This window comes from Aquila chrysaetos, chromosome 1 (assembly GCF_900496995.4).
Source record: "Aquila chrysaetos chrysaetos chromosome 1, bAquChr1.4, whole genome shotgun sequence".
NCBI lineage: Eukaryota > Metazoa > Chordata > Aves > Accipitriformes > Accipitridae > Aquila > Aquila chrysaetos.
In genome coordinates, this window is record NC_044004.1 from 45071298 (window position 1) to 45092167 (window position 20870).

A 20870-nucleotide genomic window follows, 5' to 3' on the forward strand; every position below is an offset into this window, starting at 1 on the left:
ACAAGATCATGTAGACTGCCTTTACAGACCATGGAGAGACAAACACGTGCATATACACAGCTTCAGATAGTTAAGGTTTAGAAGTAGTACACTCCACTTGCGGGAGGTGCCTAGTGTCTTCTGACCAGATGAACCGGACTCCAGGATTAGCTAGATGACACAAATACATCTTTGAATAAATTTGGAAGGTACTTCTCCTACAATGTTTTGCAGCATTCATTCAAGAATTCCTGCTAAAGTGAAGACTTCCATTGATAAACTCTTTTGTGTAAAATGTCCAGAAGTTAATTCCTGAGGCTAAGTTAGCACTGACTAACTGGTGTTAATTTCACTGAGTACGAAATTTGTCCAGACATCTGGCTTAATAGAGGAGAGTAGTTGCTTTGGCGTGTAGACTCCACACACTTTAAGTTGGATGGTATATATACACTCTTTCCCCAGTGTATATCAGTCAAAGAAAGAGGATTGCAACAACTTCCATTTTGAAGTGAACTTGCCTTCCATTTTCAAATGATCTGTTGAAAAGGTGACAGTAGTGCACATGCTAAAGTAGTAGGTTAAATTATCTGTAATGACTCAGTTTGGCTCAATTGACATTAGAGGGCAGGAAGATCCTGGAATGATCCTTACAACCTCAGTTTCCTAGGTGCTCCCATCAGGAGTGTGTTATGGTTTCACCAGGTCTGAGTGCCTGGCTTCCATCTACTCAATCATGAACACCCCTGAGAAGGAAGGATAGCTGAGTCTTCTGGTATGGAGAAGGAGCACAGCTGTGACACTCGAAGGTTAGAGGTTAAGGGACTCTGTGAAGTGCCTCCACCCTCACATATACTGACTTGGCAATGGAAGTACACGTGTGTTGTACTGGAACCGTTTTTGTGTAAGATGCTATAATGAAGACATTTCCTGAGAGGTGACAAAATGTTATTGGACTGGTTACAAAGAAAAGTTGAAAGCTGATATTCAGTTCTTAAGATAGGAAAAATAAAAATGAAAGCAAATTTTCTGACCCTAGACTAAATAGGATTTTTGTTTTGGAAGAGATTGTGTGTATTTTCTTTTAAATTATGTTTTTGACATTTTTCTTACTAAGCAAATCACACTCTGTTTAAATGGAGCTAAATATACAAAATAAAGAAGACCTATGCATAAGCAGAATTATAGTGAGCCATTATTTTTTTTTTCCCAGAAGATTTCTCTAATTTGCAATTTTTTTAATAGTCCACATAAAGCAATTTTCAAAGATGTCACCATGAGTAATAATTTTATTATATTTAAGATAGACATTTAAGTATAGCTGTAATAATAATACTGATATTATTATAAAGTGGAAGGATGCCACATTAAACACTTTGAAGCAGGCAGTTGTGAACCCATCTGCAGAGATGTATTCATAACCAGTAATATTTCAAAAATATTTTATTAGCTCTTACAAGTCTTATCTGAGACCTAAATTTGGATTTTGCTAATGTATCCTAGAAACTCTTCTTTCAACAAAACGTCTAGTTGTCTTTTGATTCTTAATGTTATTGTTGCCTTAACTACAACCTGCAACTGAATTATTTGCTTTAATTTTATGCTTTATGAGAATTCCAGCCTTTTACAATTTATGAATTTTTTTCCTTACAGTTTCATTTAATAGGCCCTTGCTTTCTGTCCTGACAAAGTTCTTCATCTACTTTTTCTATGTATCTTTCATTGCTTTATTAATTTTTGTTCTTCATTATTAATCTCCTCCAATTTAAACGATCTCTCCTTTTCATCTGTGTTTCTGCAGATGGAAGTTTTGTAGATTCTGTACTGTTTAAGTGAACCTAATGGGGTGGGAGTGTCACGGTGAATATTTATGACCTTGTGGCAACTGTCTCTGTGAAACTGTGACAGTTTCCTCAAAAAATGGGGAGAGCAAGTACATGAATAGTTTTGGGGTTTTTTCCCCACATTTTTTTAGCATAATTTTTGCCCATTCATCCTCCCCAGTTTCCCTTCCATTTGTTGGTTATACAAAGCTTTGATTTGATCCTATTAGGTTGTACCTGTAATACGCTTTGTGTATGTTAGAATGAGTCATAACAATAGTATCTCTTGTTTGTTGCAATAAAAATACCTCAATACCCATGCTTAGTTGTTTTCACAATTAATTGTGGTCTCTGAATGGAAGAAAAGATGGTATTTGCAGACATAAATTGAGCACTATTATTATTGCAAGAAGTGGGAGGTGAGAAGGGTTATAAAGATTCTTTGAAATCAGTGAATTTGTTCTTTTGTCATTTTTAACAAAACATGTCTGTTTATATTGTTATTGCCTACAAGTTCTAATTTTAGAAAGACCAGGTTTCTAATTTGCTAGATATGACATGCATATAAAGAAATACCCTCTTCCTGTAGGAGTGCATACAGTCTAAATATACAAAAACGACATGGGTTGAAAATAAGGTTTTACAGTTGTAGCATTTTCTTTAAACACAGTTTATTTCCTCTGTTCTTTATCCCCTGTGTCCCCATTGAAAGAATGTTTCTTAAAAAACAGCTTACAAGGAAAGTTCTAATGAATTGTTAGTTCACTTCAAAAAAATAGTGAATATTGGTTAAATGAAGAAATCACAACCATAACTGAACAGACAGCATATGAAGGCAGACACTCATATGTGCGTCATACTCAGTCATCCGCTGTGTTGAGTAAACTGGGCTGTGTAATTCAAAGGAGAGCCCTTCTCAGATTTTTGTTACTCATGTACCACCTGGGACTCATGCTCAGGGGACAGTGGGGAATTTCAACACTTTTCTAAAGCCAACAGTTCCAAAAATTGCAACTGTAGGGCACTTGATCTAAAAACAGATTTGTACCCGCTATTAATTGGATCCAGGGGTGGACTTCACAGCATGCAGCAGAAAGGGAAAATTTTATCTTTGCGTCACAAACGTAATGAAACTCTTGACCCAGTGCCACTAATAGATGTGGCTTAGTTGACAAAATCTCTTAGGTTTTTTAAGCTAGTAGGACAGTAACATTTCAGGGCTGTGAAAAGTATTTCATTGTTAGCTGGGTAATAGGAGAGAACAGAGCTGCCTCATTCACTGCTTTGTGTCTTGTAGACACCAGCTTTTTAGTCTTTCTGGTAAATGCATGTTACTGTATTGTTATTATAGGTCTTATTCTCTGTTGTGTCACTTCAGTTTTCCTTCGTATCAGTGAGGGAAAATCATCTAGCGAGGAGTAATTTTTTAACTGCATTTTCTATCTGAAATGAGAATTTCAGTGGGATAAGAGAGCTATGAGTTTTCAGTTAGGTTGGTTTAAGTTTACTGCTTGTGCTGGAAAAAGCCAGTGGGATGAGATTTAGGTGATAAAATATCTTGTTAGGCAGCTGAGGAATATTGGAGGAGGTGAGCAAGAGCCAACTGGGAGAAAGTTCTACAATCTATTTATGAGACAGAATGTTATTTTAAGGCAAATGATCCTTAAAATACTAAAATCTACAAAGTGTTTTTCAATGGATGATATTAGAAAAAGTGGTAATCAGAACAAGATGTGCTTCATTAGTTTTTGTGAATATTTAAAGGTGCAGGCTTTGTACAAGGTGCTTTGAGACTCATCCTTCTGGGAAACATGGAAATGTTATGTATGCATCCTTTCCTGAAGAAATTTAACAATACTTCCCCCAACTAATGTTTGGCTGAAATGGAGATTTTGCTAACTTTAGCAAATGTTCAGTTTCCACTTCAAAAAACTTTTTTTTTCTTTTTTTAGATTTCTTTTATTTTGACCTGAACTGGTTCATTGCTGTCATGAAACATGTTTGATACCTAATGTGTCTTTTTTATGGTAAGACCAAAATTTCACTGAATTCTGTTTGGGAAAAAAACCCAAACAAGGACAAATCAAAAGAAAATCTTTCAAAGATATTCAGTGTAGATTAAATCCATCAGTAAGTGAAAAGGATACAGTTTTCAAATACCATTGTAGTGGATTTTACAAGGAATTTGGTGCCAAATCGCCTTTGAAATTTAGCAGGCACAAGGCTTTTGACTTATTTAGACTCTTCAGGAAATCCAAAGCCTAATCCCAGTTTTAGGCACTAAGTAAGTAGTACCCAAAGTGGAGCATCTTTAGGTGCAGAATTCAGAAATACTCTCAGGAAAGGGCTGAATTTATTGTTTGTGAGTTCCTTTTTTACTTTGCAGCTAGCATTTGTTTCTAATGTGCCTATTAAACTGACACAGTATAGTCTAATAGTGATAGTATCCAACACCTTTATTCATTTTCCCCAGTTCTTTCCATTTTGACATTTTTTTCAGTTGCTTTATAACTTTTTGTTTTGTTTTTGTTACTTTGAAGTAAATACTTCTAAATATCTGTTGGATTTCCCTACGCAGTTTCAAATAGTTTTCCACTGGTACATTCAACGGTTTTAAAACATCACCAATGTATATGCCTAGTTACCAAAACCAATATTTTTGTGCATTGAAGAAACAGGTTTTCCACACACATTAGCTAGAGTTCGTGTAATATGGTCCGATATCTGCATATAGTGGCTGCTTTGAGATGGATGTCATCCTTGTGGTTTTGCCACACTGAGTACCTTCATGATAATGAAGATATATTCCCTGTTTGCAATGTTTATTACTAGAAAATGTCTGTAAGCTTATGCTGTAAATGATCTTGAAATGTGCAGCTTTTTGTAGTTTCCCATTGAAAAAAGTTCCGGGGGGGGGGAGGGGATGGGGTGGCGTGGGGGAAGTTAAACTCAGAATTCAAATACAAATGACAGTTTCCTGTTACATCACTTTCAATCCGTGTATTCACCCAGTGGCAGCGTGTTTTTAAGGGTGGACCTTTGCTGTGTAAGAAGCATGGGATGCTTGCGCCAAGGCTGTGATTTTGCTCATGTCTTCAATAGTTGCTTTTCAAGTTGAGAAGTGGAATGATTTCACATCTTGGAGGTGTTACAGGGTAATCCTAACTTTCAGAGCTGGGGTATCTGTGTTGCTCAGAGAATGAGAAATAAAGCCTTGCAATCTGAACTAGCATGTACAAGCGATTAACGTACTTAGAAGTCCTACAATAAAACAAGCTAATACTCTCTCTGATTAGCTTGTGGAGATGCAATATGCCTTGTAAATGTCCAGTTTCCAAGTTGCTGTTTAGCCCTGATAGTATGATGTTGAGAATCACACGAGCTATTGGAAAGCAATCTTATTTTCATAAAGCTGAGCTTTATAAAGGTGGGTTTTCTTTTGCAGAGTATAAATGGTGCGTGAACTGTAGCCAGTGTTTGGAAGTCACTCTTACACTGCATTTTGAAGAACTATGAAATTCAGGCTTTTTTGTGTGTGTGTGTGTGTGTCTATATATATATATATATATATATATAAAAATATATATGTTCTGTATATGTTGTCTTCTTATGCTGACTTCTTAACAGGGATGAATTTTACCCTGTAGTGAACACACATGTATAAAACTGTTGTAAGAGTTAAGGGTCTTCTGTCCCTTTCTGGCTATTGATTATATACTGATCAGAGGCTTTAAAGGTTTTTATAAATGTTATTTGACAGCCCAGATTCCTAGAGAATCTTAGAACTGTTCTGCTGTAAAATGTATGTGATAATTGCTAATGTGATAAGATACTGATGGGAAGAAACTGTTAGCTTTATGGCACAAGGTGGGGGTGGGGTGGGTAGTAAATCTTACTTCAATCCTGAGAATGAATCTATTAGCCGTTCTTAAGCAGAAGATTGACAAATCTGACCCTTCATTAATTTAGGCTCTCAACAACCTCTTCTGACTCTTAAAAAATGCAGTTATTAAGTGAGAAAAACAAGAAGAAACTTATTTGTGTCTGAAAATATTCTTGGGAAAGATGACTTCAGAAAGCGTACTGGAAAGCAATTGTAACTTTTTTCCTGATTGTTGTTGATGGGCAAATGATGAAAAATTGTGCTCACCAAAGGTAAAATAGGTGTGCGGAGAAGCTTGGCACTCTGAAGTGCTTCATGGAGCTTAAAGGAACTGTACTAGTATTGGGTCTTCTCAGGCTGGATTTTCTTCCAGTGCTTAAGTATTGGTGTGATTATAGAGCAAAGTGCTTTTCATAGTATCCTCACATAGCACAGGAATTCACTATAAAACTTACTACTTTTATGTGGTATTGAAGAGAATTCAGTTTTTTACTGAAGCTTCAAAGAACAGATAAACGTGATAGCACATTACATGTAATCTTATCTTCCAAAGCAAAGCATCCAGGCAGAGGTAAGATAAAAGTATAATAACATTAGTCTTGTAATGTTTAGAAAGCTGGTAATGGGTAACACAAAGAAATACATGACTTGAATCTGTGGTAGAGTTGCGTTAATTGGGAATGAATATTTAAGGTACATAATCTGCAGAAATCATAGAGAGAGTTGCAATGATTTGCCTGGGTGTTTATGTCGAAAGGTGCTTTTCCTTTAGGAAATAATTCTATTGTCCATCTTCTCCTGCCTGTCCCCCATCTGAATTACCACTGGTAGATGCCTAGTTCCATGGAAAAGTAACAAACAAAACAAATCCCTGCAAAGGTCTCGATTTCGTGATCAATAAGCACCATGTAAAAATCTGAGTAATTCTTATTTCAGTGCTCCTTTCCAAAAATGTTCAGGGGTTTGATAGTAACCATTGGATCCTTCAGAACTGGAGCTTGAGTGATTTGTTTTCTGAATCTGGGTCCACTACAATTTAAAAGGAGAGCGCTGTATTGTGTTAGTAAACTTAAAGTTAGTATGGCAGTGTCCATCTAATTGTAATAACTAATTACAGGATTAGGTAAGCATCATAACAACAAATTATATTTGATTAGAAATTAATATCTTTGTAAGAATTATGTGGCTCTGCTTTTGGTATACTTCCACAGCTTTTTGGTGGAATTATAAACTTAATCTATTATTTTTTGTCTTGTAGTTTAATAACACTTTGAAATTCTCTTTAGAAAATAAAGAGGCATGAAGAAGAAAAGGCTTGTGTATGTGTAGGAGAATGCTGTATCACACATTTCTAAACTTAATTATCTTTATTAATCAGAAATGTATTCCATGTTTGTTAAAGAAACAACCTTCTCTGATTTCATTAAGCTTCTCAGGCATGTAGAGTTTTAGCCAGGGAACGTGCTTTGTTTTGAACTCAGTCAGTGACCCCTATAAAAGTGTTTAATTAACTTTTTGCCAATGTCAATATAGTTCTATTACACCCAGAAGACTTGATGCGCTCCCTCTGGTGGCTCATTTACATTGAAGTTCTGTTCTTTACTTAAGTATCTGTTTACTCAAGTGAACAAGGCTGCTGACCCCAGGTATCAGTCAGGCATCAGTTCCTTGTGGGCTTATGTTTTAATTGAAAAACGTCAATAATTTTCTTACAGAATGAAACACCAGCATTTAAATTCACAGCATTTTCAATTTGTTAGCAAAATAAATAAAGAGGTACTGGGTAACTAAGCAAAAAAACCCAGAATTACTTCCTTCTAAGTCTAAATCGCGTAATAGGTGGGTGGCAGTAATTTAGGAGTGGCACCCACTTACAATAGTGCTTGCCCTTAAACTTGGGAAATATTTGGATATTAAAGACAATTATTCAAGAATGTGAAGTCTGTGTTTTTAAAACAGTTTAATCCTGTAGCTGAACTACAATTTGAGTTAAAATGAATCTTGGTATCAGAATTCATTTCAGCTATTTCATAGCATTAAAGAGAAGCATAACACACCTCACTTATCTATAGTCTACTTAAAATTATGAAGCCAGGAGGCTTTGTGGGTCAAAACCACCAGCAAGTGTGAAGTGAATTCACCAGCTCTGTAATGTTAGTTTCCACAGATCCTTTCAAACTACATGCTGTTGTAGTTTAATGGGCTCCTTACCATACTGGCAATGAACCGTCCTCCCTGTGAAGCAGTGGGAGAAGTTTCAAAGCCAAACAACATGCAGACTGGGCTTAAGGTTAAAAACTTGGTTCAGTATAGATTTCTTTTATTAAGCTATTTTCAATACAGCTGATTACAGAATAGAATATTAAAAAAATAAGAGAAACTGTAGTTCTTGGAATATGAATATTTAGCCAAAGATAAAATTCTGCCCAGGTATTTCTGAAGGAATAGAGGAGGAAGGGGTCACAGCAGATGAGGAGGGAAACAGCAGTATTTCAAGCTTATAAGATAGAGATGTAAAATAAAGGGAAAAATACAGTATAATCAGCAATAGACACCTGTAGGAAGTTGAGAAGAAATATATTATAAAAAATGGTTTGAATGAATATTAGTTTGCATTTTTTACTTAATATCTTGCATTTCTTTATGTCCTTTAAACATCCCGGCAGCTGAGATTCCGGCAGCTGAGATTCACAAAGCAAATAATGCTTAGCAAACATGCAAAATCTCTAGAAGTAGACTTTCAATATTCAAACAGATGGACCTGGTTGTAAGATTTTATTTGTGATCACAAATTGTGCATCTGTCTTCATTCTTTGTCAAATAATGATCGAGAGCACAGTTCATAGTATAATCTCCAATGTACTGTGCACCTGAATATCTGCATTAAAAACAAACAAACAGACTTGGTCTTCCAGTCTAATTATATGTAGCCAGTAACAGAAGCAGGTGGGATAGCAAATAATAATTTCCTGTTGTGCAGGTTTTTTAGAACAGTTTCCCACTATGTCCAAGTTCAGCATCTCCTTGATGTCAGTGATCAGAACTTTGAGAAGTGAAAAGTCTAATTTTTGAGGAAATTAGTGGTATAGTTTGTTCAGGACTAAGAAGAATTGGAAATAACTTGCTTGGTGCACCCTGGGACTATGTTTACATTTTTCCAGCTGATAATAATTAGCATTTTCCAGTCATCCTTTGATTAAGCAACACGCTGATCCTTCTTATCAGTCTGTGCTTCTGGCTGCTACCCAATTTCTTTTTCCTGTTCTACCAGTGCGGTAACTGTGTTGCTTGTACTACTGAACTTCAGTCTGTTTCTCATGCTCTCATCTAGAAGATTGTCCAGGTCTTCCTGCATTGTACCCTGGCCCTCCTCTGTGTTGACTGGTAGTTTTGAATCTTGGCCAAGAACTTGAGTCTCTTCTTACCGAATAACACTGGAACTCTTTAAGATTGTTGGATTCAGGTTTCCAGCATTTAACCCAAAACTAAGCAGGAAGGGAAATAATGGAAAATAATACTTTAGGTGGCAATGTCTTTATTTGACCTCTACTCTTTAGTACCTTTACTAAGTTATTTTTTTCCTGTAGTAAACATAACCAAATAGGACAAGGGGAAATGGCTTTGAACTGAGAGAGGGTAGATTTAGAGTAGATGTAAGGAAGAAGTTCTTCACTACGAGGGTGGTGAGGCAGTGGAACAGGTTGCTCAGAGAAGCTGTGGATGCCCCATCCCTGGAAGTGTTCAAGGCCAGGCTGGATGGGGCTTTGAGCAACCTGGTCTAGTGGAAGGTGTCCCTGCCCATGGCAGGGGGTTGGAACTACGTGATCTTTAAGGTCCCTTCCAACCCAAACCATTCTATGCTTCTATGAAATAACTTGATAGCCATTTCCTGAACAACTAGACTTGTATTTGTGCTCTGAAGTAGCACATGAACAATAGCATTTTAATTTTGTGTTTGTATGCTGGTGGACACGTGCAGCTAGACTGTGTGGCATGCATATTGCTTCCAGCACTACGAAACCAGGAACATAATTTCATACAGTGTAATTTTATGAAACGATTCCACCTTTATATTGCTGAAGGTCATCAACGTTTGTAGGCAGAGTGATGGTTGAGATGTTAGTGTTCATCGTGAAGGTAGAACTACCTGAACTGGAGAGGTGATGGGACCTCTTAGCACTTGTGGGCATAGACAGAAGTTGGGTACTGCAAGTTAGAATAAACATAGTAGGATCCTTGTCTGTGTAGTGAGTAGCTAAGTGTCACTGCAGTAAAAATAGTAGTTTCTTGAGCGGATGCTTTAATGCATAATTTCATTTCTTTTGTAGTGTAAATAGGTTAAATACATAGTCTGCCCATTCTGCGTAAAAGTTTGTCATTGACTTTTTCTGTTTGTTTTTATAAGATATAGCTACATTTAAACAAAAATTCCAAATTGTCTTTTTAACTTTTGAGAGAAATGGGCTGTTCAAGCCACTGGCAGTTTGCAGAACTTTGCAAGTCTTCCCTTGTCCCCTATTTCATGGGGACACTGTAGTGTGATAAGTGAATAGTAGGCTTGGTTTAATTTAGATAAAATAAACTTAGTGCAAACAGTCTATTGAAGGCATCCATGAAAGTTTTCGCATTTAACAGTGGAAATCAAAAGTTGTTTTTAATTCTGCTATCTAGGAGATAATGAAAATAATTGGTTTTAACAACCAGGGGCCACATTTTATCCAATTTACCACTGTTCTGTCATTTCATATCTCACTTTCATCAAATCTAAGTTTCAGCTAGGTAAACTTTTATTTGATGTACCGGGCTTATTTTAATTCAGTCTCAGCTATTACTTTTTAATTTTTTAACTTGCTTTTTGACTTGTACTCTTCCATGACCTTGGATTTTTAGGTGTTCTAAAAATGCTTAGGCGGTATACCTGCACAGACTATGCAAGTGGCAAATAGGTTCATCCATGTTTGCACTGACTTCTATTTTAGCCTCTCCATAGAGGAAAAAGACCTGTGCTTAGTAGTGCTGTTGATGAAATGATGCGTAATAATGTGCAATACCCTGTGAATGGCAACATAGAAAAAAATATCCAAAGACATTAATTTGAAATTTTTAGTTGATTACTTCCTTAATACCTTTAATATACCCATATTCATATTACATTGCGTGGTACTTCTCAGCTTTTCAGTCAATTATGAAGCTAAAGCTGGGCAAAGGGGAAAGCTACCCCCCCCCCCCCCCCCGAGGATCTAATAACATGATGGCTACATTAAAGTTTATATTGAACTCCATATAGCATTTAAAAAGTGACTTCTAATATGACATCCCACAGCCATTTGTTCTAATTTGTGAAGAAGGCAAATTCTATTCACCTCTTTTAAACAACTTTTGCTTTTGCTGAGGACTTATTTCCACAACAGTTCTGCCTAAAACTCTTGCATTCCTGAGGCTCCTCTGTTTGAAGCCAGCCCACAGTGCAGAACAGTGTTTAAGACATACTGGTCCAGATAGCAGAGAACAACAGGTTTTCCCATTCAGAGGAAAAGGCATCTGGAAACTGGTCCATGCTGCTTTGAAATATTTGTATTTGGCTAAAGATAACTTTCATATTTGCCCTAATTCCATGACTAACTTTGTACTGCAGTAGATTTAAACTGGTTTTTGTTTGTTTGTTTGTTTGTTTTCGTTTTGGTTTTAAACTGTGAGGGATGGGAGAAGATCTAAAGGAATTTTTCATTTATCTAAAAATTTTGTTTGATTCTAGTGTTGTGTAACTTGAGGATGCTGTGAAGCCCAAGGGATTGGTTAACATCAGTCTTTTTTGGTCTGCATTAGACAACCGCTAGCTGCATTTTTAATTTAGGTGTTAGAAGCTTCTGCTAGTTAAAGTGACTGTACTTCACCCCAGTTGATCATTATCTAGTACTGGTATCCACTTCCACAGCTGCTGTAGTGATTGGACTTGCTTCTCTGTGCCTAAGATGTGAATGTAAGACAGGCTGAAAGTCACAACAGCTAGCCTGCATTAAATTTGCTAATATTGGTGAGATCTGTGTTTTCTTTTCTTTTTAACTCTCAAAACTTTATGTAAAATAGTAACTGCTATTTTAAGGGAAAGAAAACCACATTAATTATTTGTGAGTGAAAGTGGGCTCCTTTCTGACTTTTGCATCTTAGGATAATGTACTAAATTTTATACTGATTGTGTGAAGACTGCTTTATTCTGAAATATCTGCAGAAAAGGGAAAGCTTGTGTTTAAAGGGAGTTATTGGAATATATTTGTGTGTGAGCATGTGTAAACGAATAAAGGCCTCTGAATACATTGTGGTATGTAACCTTAATTTTTAGCTATGTGCTGATACATTTTTGATAGCCTGACAGCAGAATTTCATTTAAAATCGTAGGCAGGATTCTTTTCTTTAGGACTTACCTATAAATTCTTTTGAAATCTGCCTCCTGACAATACCCTTTATTATTATAATTGTTTGTAGTTGTTACATGCTTTACCCTTTTGTAACTTTGTCATCAGTGCAGGTCAGAGGTGAGAGGCTCAGTTGCTTTGATGCACTTGTTAAATATCAGAGGGAAACGGAGTGGATCCTTTGCAGAAATTTTGGGTTACAGATGGCTTTGTACTTTACGCAGGGATGTATCTAGCACTGCAGTGCATCTGAGTGCATTAATGGAATATTATTCAGTCCAGCCTCTTTTCATAAAACCACGTTGTTTTATTGTGTTCTTAAATAAAATTGTGATGAGAACAGATGAGGTGGTAGAGTTATACTTTATCAATTTCTTATTAAGGAAATGAAGGTAATATAGATGCTGAGGGTAATATATAAAAGTGACTCTTGAGGAGACTGGAGGTATAGACTAAAGGTGAGGTAAGATGTTTGTAGTATACAGGAAGCATGTTAACAGGTCTGAAAACATTTATGAGGGTGTAAAATCTCCCCAGTTAGATAGTAAAGGGAGCGTAGTATATACAGTGTATGTAACTTTTCTGTATTATTTTTGGGGACAGTGAAACTCATTCCTACATCTGGAGACTATAGGCTATAGGTCTGTACCTTTTCGTACATTGTGCATTCATAGCCTATGTGTCTTTTTGACAAATAATGTGGAGTCCAAACTACCAACTTCTAAGCATTTTATGTCCACAATTTATTTTTTTTAAATTCAATATAGCTTTTGGCTTAAAGATCATATAATGGCTACAGTACATCTTACCTAAAGACGATTTTATACTGAGTAAAAAAGAATTAGAATTACCTGTTACTGGTAAAAGAAAGTGTTATTTATGCAGGGAAACTTATTATTATATTTTCTTCAATTCAAGAATCTTGCAAAAATTTGCGATTCTGTAAGTGATGGCAATAAGGCAGAGTGATTATATATAAGCTGCCAGTAAACTGGCAGTACATTAGTACAGTGTTTCCTTGTAATTGTGTTACAAAAGGGGTTGTATCTCTGTTTTTCATTCTCTCATTGACCCTTACATCACCATGGTTGGACCATTAACCATAGCTGATCAGATTCTCTTCTTCAGTGCAGTAGGCCCGTGTAAATGGGTATGGTGAGAAGATAATGTGCTCCTTGTTAAGTGAAAATAAAAGCATTGTGTGTGTATGTAGGGTTAGAATTCTGATCCCTTTTTGTTGTCTGATTCTTATGGAAATGCTTCCAGGGGTGCTTTGCACAGTGAATGTACATGTCCTGAGCGTAAGAGAAGACGTAGTACCCTTGGAGCTATGGGTGGAGGGAATAGATGAAGAGGTTGCATGTGTTGCAGGCTAGAGAAGAAACACACGGTATAGTCCACAGCTAGGGAGCAGACCAGGAAAATGGTTCCTTTTGTCTTGATTTCCTTCACGGTTAGGTGACTAAAAATTAAGTTGGATCCCTTGGCTTCTCTGAACAGGGATTAGTAGGGTTTTAAACCATAAGCAAAAAGGGGGGTACTTTGCTCTTCTGTAGTTACTTGCTTCAAGAACTGTGAATTATATTTCTGTAACTTAAATCAGTTACTAATGGCCCACCCAACACATAGCTGTCTTCTCTGACGTGTCATTTTCAGCTGCTCCAGGTCACCAATTCTCTTCTGTTGTCATCCCCTCAAGGCAGAAACTCCATGTAGCTGCTTTGCATGGCAGCTCCACACTTCACCAAGCAGCTGTCAGGGTGTGCTTTGGGTGAGGCATGGCACTGAAATGATGACTCTTTGGGTGGTACATTTGCCAAAATTAGCGTTGTTTAAATAGAATATCCCAGGCTGATCACCATAGGGAATGAGTGGAAGTTACCATATTTTCTAACAAAGGGGGGTGTGTGTGTGTGTGTGTGTGTATGTATATCTATCTATCTATCTATGAAATCACTTTAATTACAACTTTGAAGTACTTTGGGACTCTGGGAACTAAAAACACATTGTAAATTGAAATCAATAGTTTTGTTGTTTCTGCAGGATGTGCTCTGATGTTGTACTGCTGTTCTGAGATTGTAGGTGTATTAACACTTATGCAAAAGCTTTACATTTTATAATTCTATATATTAAACTTGAAAAAGCAAAGAGGGAACACTAAACTAAAGTGTGGGACAGAAAAATTATCCCAACCCCACCTCTGCCACTGACTTTTACGGTGTGCTTTTGGATATGTCCCGTATCTTACAACATCTTTCTTACCACGAAGCAGTGGTGCTCTCCATATTTCTACATATAGCAGTGTGAAGCTTGATCGTTTTGCAATTTGTTTTAGCACTCGCTCTGGGAAGAGCCATGTTCAGCAGGTGTACAGTGAGGGCAATCACATGGTAATTTGAAGTCTCCACATGGTGAAGAAGTGTAATTAGCGAAGCAGTTAAGCAGAATGCAAGCATGGACGTACTTAATGTAAAGTATGCCCCTTGCTTTGGACTAGGTTTTTTTATTATATGCTTTTTAATGGCATAGGTTCGCTGTGGGGAAAAAAGGGGCCACAAGACTTCATCATTTTAAAAAGAACTAAGCACATCACACCCTTTAAGGTCTTTATTCTGGCTAAGACAGACATAGATGGGATTAGAGATTACTGGTTAACCTAGAAATCTCTGACTTGAATCTCAAGTTCAGACGATTTAAAATGCAGAATTATTGGCACAGTATCAAAAGGTAGGTTGACTTTTTGAAGCTTAACTAGACATGGAAACACACACTACAGAAAAGCTCCATTTTAATACCTCAAAACCACTAGTTTTCTATCGGTGTTTTTATCAAAGAGGTAAGTGATTATCATGACAAAGCAGAGCCAGGTTTAGGGTTTTTTAATCCGGTTCTTCCTCAGAGGAAGGAAAAGAGTTTGTCTGTAGCTTTAAAACTTTCTGTTAAACTAATAACAATTTCCTTTACATTATAGTATAGTTTGAGGTTAGCAGTTAAACTTTACCAGTCTGGTATATGACATTTCTTGTCTTTGAATACTCCTAGAATAAATTTTTGTATTACAGCTGTCTTGGTAAGAAGGAGCTTGTCTTTTTTTCCCGATTTATATTCAAAAGTCAGAAAAATCTCCCTGTGTACATTGGAAGCTGTTTAAACTTACATGCAAACTCATTTTGAAATATCAGAGTAAAGATGGAATAAGCATGTAAAATACAGCTAAAAATGTGTAAAGGAACTGTGTAAATGTCAATAGACTTGATTTTTTTCTTTGTAAATCTATTTCATGACTATGGATATATATAAAATATATATAATAAATACATAAATTAAAAATGTGCACACATACACACGTGTCTTGCAGCATCTGTAAACTCCTAGTCCAGATTATGATTCTTTGTTAATGCATTTGATAAACCCTTATATTAGAGTGTGTCAGTATACCTCGGTTTAAACCAATGATGTAAAACTGGGGTGGCAGTATGAACCAGATCCCAATTTATCTCTGGCTAGACTTTTGCAACCTCTGTGAACTCAGACTGAGAAATAGTAACTGAAGTAGTGGAGTAGTGAATCAACAGTATTTTAAATCCTCCCCACATGGCTTTGTAAGAAAATCCAGGCTGTATATAATGCCATTATTTCTTGTTAGGATTCCAAGTGCAACTGTATATAGCTAGACATAGAAGTGATTTATTTCAAGGCCTAGGTAGTACTTTTTTTTTTTTTTTTTTTTAATTGACAACATATTAAAACGTTGTTGGTGTTTGCTCTGGGTTTTGTTTTTTTTTTCTGCTTTCATTCCTGTATTATTTATACAGTGCTAAGGATTTGAGTTCTGATCTAATTATTTCTTTACTATTTTTAATCAAAATTAGTTTTGCTTGCATTCTTAATATTTATCAAGAATAATAAATTTTGAAAAGAAGTATAAGTGTTAAGAGATTCCTTTCTTCAAATCCATTTTTGTAATACAGCACCTGGGACACTTTTCTATTGTTTTGCATTCTAGGGGGAGGGGAGAGGGTGGAACAGTTTTCCTGTCTGTTTTGCTTCTTGTAACTGAGAGAACTTGCTTCTGTGGGGTGGGAGAAGCTCACATCAATGACATTTTCAGAGTGCGTGTGACTACTGTAAAGACATGTGTGTGTCTGCCTTTGGCTTGTCCTGCTGAGCTTGCTTCTGGTGCTATCTTGGGAAAAGAGAGTGCAGCAAAGGGTTAACTTTTTACTATCAACCTCAGAAAGGCACATTTGCAATCCCTCCCAGTCTTGTCTTCCTTTTTACACCTCATTCGCTCACCGCTGCTCTTTACTTCAAGGCAGATCCTTTGACCTAAGCAGATTATTGCAGACGCATGAAGGACACAGCAAGCTATCTGTGCTTTTAAAGGAGGAGATTTTGGCTCCAAAATAGGACACTAAGCTTTTCAGCCTGCTGCTGCTTTACCTAGTCAGCACGAGGTGGTGTCTCTGGGTGCTTAGTGGACTCCTGTGGAACCGGAGGGGAAACAGAAGCAGAATTGGCAGCCGCTGCAAATGTGGGAGCCTGTGCCATTAGAGGGAAGCGATTGCTAATAAGGGCCTGCGAGACGCAGGTTTCCTTGGTTTCCATGACAGTTATTAGGTAACGCAAAAATTGAATTGTCTCCCACGATGCTCTTGGGGGGTAGGGGGGCAAGGGGGTGCTCTGGGGATGCAGCAGAGGAGTTATGACTTGCAGCAACTCATCACTCTAAGCATGTGAAACTCTCTGGATTTTTGTGCCTTACTTCTTTGTTTGCTCTTTCTCAGTTGTGTTTGCAATTTGCTCTGCTTTACTTTTTTTTCTTTTTTGATGGAAGACCCTGGCATATGCTACACGGTTTCTCAAATAATATTTTCCCCTTTTTATTTAGAGCTGAGCTTGGCAAAGCAAGGATATGAACAATTATACAGGTGGGCTACTCAGGGGGAGTGAAGATATAAGGCATCCAAACAGGTATTGGCAACCTGCAGCACTGTAAAAATGCCCCTCCAACAGATTTCTGTAGTTCCAGCGCGGGAGACTGCCAGCAATGGGAGAAGTTCAATGGGCAGAAACAAAGAGAAGAGCAAGGAAGTCGAGGTAAGAGGAAGGTTTCGATTTGCTATGGTAGGATGAGCCTGCCTTTGGTAGCCAGTGGGTTTGGCTGCTCTGCAGGATGCGGCGTGCCGTAGCGTTACACAGTACACATGGGTGCAGCATGCTTTAGCACACTGAAGCAAGCTCCTGTGATAACATCTCAGCATTACAGAAAAAAGGAGCGTATTAGAAAAAAAAAAAAAAAAAAAAAAAAAAAAGAAGGAAGTTGCAAAGTGCATTAGGGGGGTTTTAACATTTTTATTCAAATGCATGCAGTCTGCTAGTACTGACAAACAGTCATTGTTCCTTATAAGCTGTCAAGTAGCAGTTTCTTTATAATAAGTTGGATGAAAAAGTAGTTTTAGTAAGATTCCTATCTGTTTAAAAACAACAAAAATACCATGCTAAAGCCTGTCTTTCTAATATGCATGTGTTATAGCAAAGGTAGGCATGGGCTGTATAACTTATTCTTTATTATCATGTAAAAGACATCAGTGTTTATTTTTTTTAGCCCTTGAGGACTTAGTTTCATTCATAAACATACAAAAGTGTTGTTCCATCAGTAAATATTGTACCCTGTTGTTTTCCAGTTAAGAAGAAACTGTAGGTTTATATTATATTAATGGTTAGAACAAAAAATACAGAAAATCTGTGTAATTTTAATGGTATTTTTACCTGTAGGAATCACTTTTGCTATGTATAGATTAAACATGCATTGTGCAAGACCAAAAAAAAAGGCAAGCATTCCTTCCCATCCCAAAACATAAGTCTATTTATAGATGTAGCAGTAAATGTACATAACATAGACATCTGCTTTTTATAGATATGTTTCTTGTATCTGTGTTTCTCTGCTCCCTCTTGCTATATGGAAAATAAGGAACTACTTGGAAAGCAAACATGATGTCTTTTAAGTATTGTGTAAGAGATTGTGTGACAAACTGCATCCCTAAAAGAAGTAGTGTTTTAACTTTCTTTTTGTGGTTTGTGTGACGTAGTTTTCAGAAAATTGTTAAGTTCAACAGATGATTGATGCTCATAACATGTCTGTGTGATTGTGGAAAAGTATTGGTAAGCTTGCAGGCTTTTTTTATTATTTTTTTTTAAGATGCCTTTTTTGCTCAATATTTGGCTTTGACAAGTTCACTAGATGTGATTATTCTGTTTTTTGTTTGAGCACCTGTGTATAAGCAGTGTCCTTCCCTGGAAGTAGTCTCCAGTTGCTTACTGGTAGCACTGTTGTCAGAGTTGATAACATCTAGAGATTTGTGTTCTCAAATGGAAAACTTTTGCTTTGGTTTGTTTTTATTCTTCCATTGATTGGTTAAAGATGAAGGTTCAGGTGGAAACTGTTCTTTGTATTACGACTCAAGCTCTGAAAAGCAGAAGTATATAATGTTACCTAGCTTAAAATTGCTCTCTGGCATTCTTGTTTTAATTTGATCATTAGAGTTAACTGAAGAATACATGCAACGTTCACACAGAGGTCAGATAAGTGTAATAGTTAATTTAGGGGGGTGGGGAAGGTGTGGAGCTTCTGAATCGTAAGAATCATCTCATGTGCTTTTCTAGGGTTTTTTTGGTATAAGGGCTGGGTTGCATCATTTCAGCAAGACTCCAGTATCTCAGAAAACAGTCTTTTCTTGAAAGTTGTGGAAGTTATATAGTGGAAAAGAGCAAAATGGCTGGGATAATTGAGTTCATGAAAGTTCTCTTCTAAAACGAATATAAAAAAAACCCCCAACAACCAACCCCACAAAACTCCCAACCAAACTTAAAGTATATGCTGCTCATTGAAATGTAGTTGCCAAACTGCTCTCTGCTGGGCAGAGCCTAATCATCCTGCTCGAATATCTGCTCATCCCTTAAGGCTTATGGCTGTGATTTATACAGCATAAAAACTCCCTAATACTATTGATAGAGATCGTAGATCAAGTGGTAAAGACTAATGTTTTCCACATAGTATCTACAGCTTATGTAAATTATGATGATGTTCAAGGGGTTTTTGTGGATGTAATTTGGGAGTAGCGAACCGGCCTTTTTATTGTCCAGACAGAGGTTGCTCAGGCTTATGTAGATGATCTTCTAGCCCTGCAATTCCTACACAGCATGGTCCTCACAAAGGGAAACTTCCTTGCTTGTACTCAGTGTTTCTGTCTGTGTTGATGAGGGTCTTCTGGGTGCGTGGTATCCACTGATACTGTTTCTGTGAGTACTTGCTTCCTTTGCCTTTCCATTAGCAGGCATTTTGAGGTGAAAGCTAAATAAGGTAGTTAAATGGGCTTCCTAGAACAGTGAGAGCATTAAGCTGGTTCTGGTTCAGGAGGACATGAAAAAATGAGATGTCTGCAAGGTCTTCCAGTTGCTAGGATAACAATTGTTAGGATTGTATGCCAAATTCTGTTATTGCTAGAGAATTTTATACAATGTCCTTACAACAGCATTAAAATTTATGAAGAAGAGTTAATCTTTTGTCTAATTGCAGAGCTCACTGCAGTGAACTATTTCCAAGTTCACAGTGAATTACGTAAATCTGGCTGATTTAAGAACCTTAGTTGCCTATGATTCATGATGCAACTCATTCTGTAATGCTTTTCTGTGATTATAGATGCTCATAGACATGCTTTATCTGAAGGTTTTAATATGTGTCTATGCACACTTACAGATGATCACCAAATATTGGTTTATTTTTAAGAATTCTATTAAGTGTAGTATTAATTATGAGCCACAAGTGCCCATAATAGATATCCAACCATTATTAGGAGTAGACGCATGATAACAATCGGTAGAGGAAGCTTTTTAAGGCAATCTTCCTATGCAGTACCCTTTGCGGGAGCAAAAACTTCAGTGCAGTCTATTCCTGTAATTTTGGGGTGATTTGCCTCAATAATTAGCGGAAGTTGTAGCTAACAATGGATTTTGCATCAATTTTAACTATAGAGCTTCTTTGAGTGTAGTCTAAAGACAAGGTAGTTTTTTTCCATAATGAAGCAATGAAAATGCTTAGGTGTTGTATAACCTGTTGCAGCAGCTCTGCACTATATTTCTATATGCAGGTATAATCTTCCGCTAGTTTGTTTCATTGATTTTAGGAAGGCTTTAATGCTACTTGTTTTGCCCAAAACATTTACATGAACAAGCTGTCTTTCTTTCTTATTCTTTTAGTAATGCTGTTGGAAAAAATTGTTGTAGAAATGAAGACCAAAGTATAGAGTATAGGGTGCATTCACAACATGATGTGGACTTTTTTGATATTCAGGAGTTAATTCAGCTTTCTTCAGTATTTGAGAAAGTTTACAGTGAAATCTGTAATTGTGTTTCTGTGATGGAGAAAAACACTTGGGTGTCTGTTTTCAGAAGAGTTTGTTAATAGGACTGTTGTTCAAAGTGAATTAAGTCAGTAACCTAAAAATCAAATTATGTCATCAGGACTCCAAATCTGTTAAGTTTTTGAAAACGTAGACTTCAGTGCCTTGAGACCAGTGCCATATTAATATATGTCCCCCATTTTGTATGTATATAATATTTAAAGATTTATGCTGGACTTCCAGTTCATTTTCTCTGCTGTGATAAAAAAGGCTAAAGAAATGTATATGACTCCTGAAAAATATGGTTGATAAAATGCCTGCTCTGGCTGATAATTTTATTATTTATTTGTGAACATACACTGTGAAGTTCATA

General features: G+C 36.7%; 1 protein-coding gene across 7 annotated transcripts in view; it reads left to right on the forward strand.

Annotated features, from left to right (window-relative positions):
* MARCHF1 (membrane associated ring-CH-type finger 1) overlaps positions 1-20870 on the forward strand; it is a 257681-nt gene that overhangs the window by 91595 nt on the left and 145216 nt on the right. Inside the window, exons 1-2 of one of the 7 annotated variants that reach the window (XM_030022402.2) lie at positions 16530-16715; positions 16987-17195. The exons of 3 other annotated variants lie outside the window; for them this stretch is intronic. In XM_030022402.2, coding sequence (XP_029878262.1) covers positions 17097-17195 — 99 coding nt within the window. In that variant the 5' untranslated portion in view covers positions 16530-16715; positions 16987-17096. Of the gene's footprint in view, positions 1-16529; positions 16716-16986; positions 17196-20870 lie in introns of those variants that run through there. 3 more of the 7 variants (XM_030022733.2, XM_030022495.1, XM_030022310.1) reach the window with 3 other exon arrangements.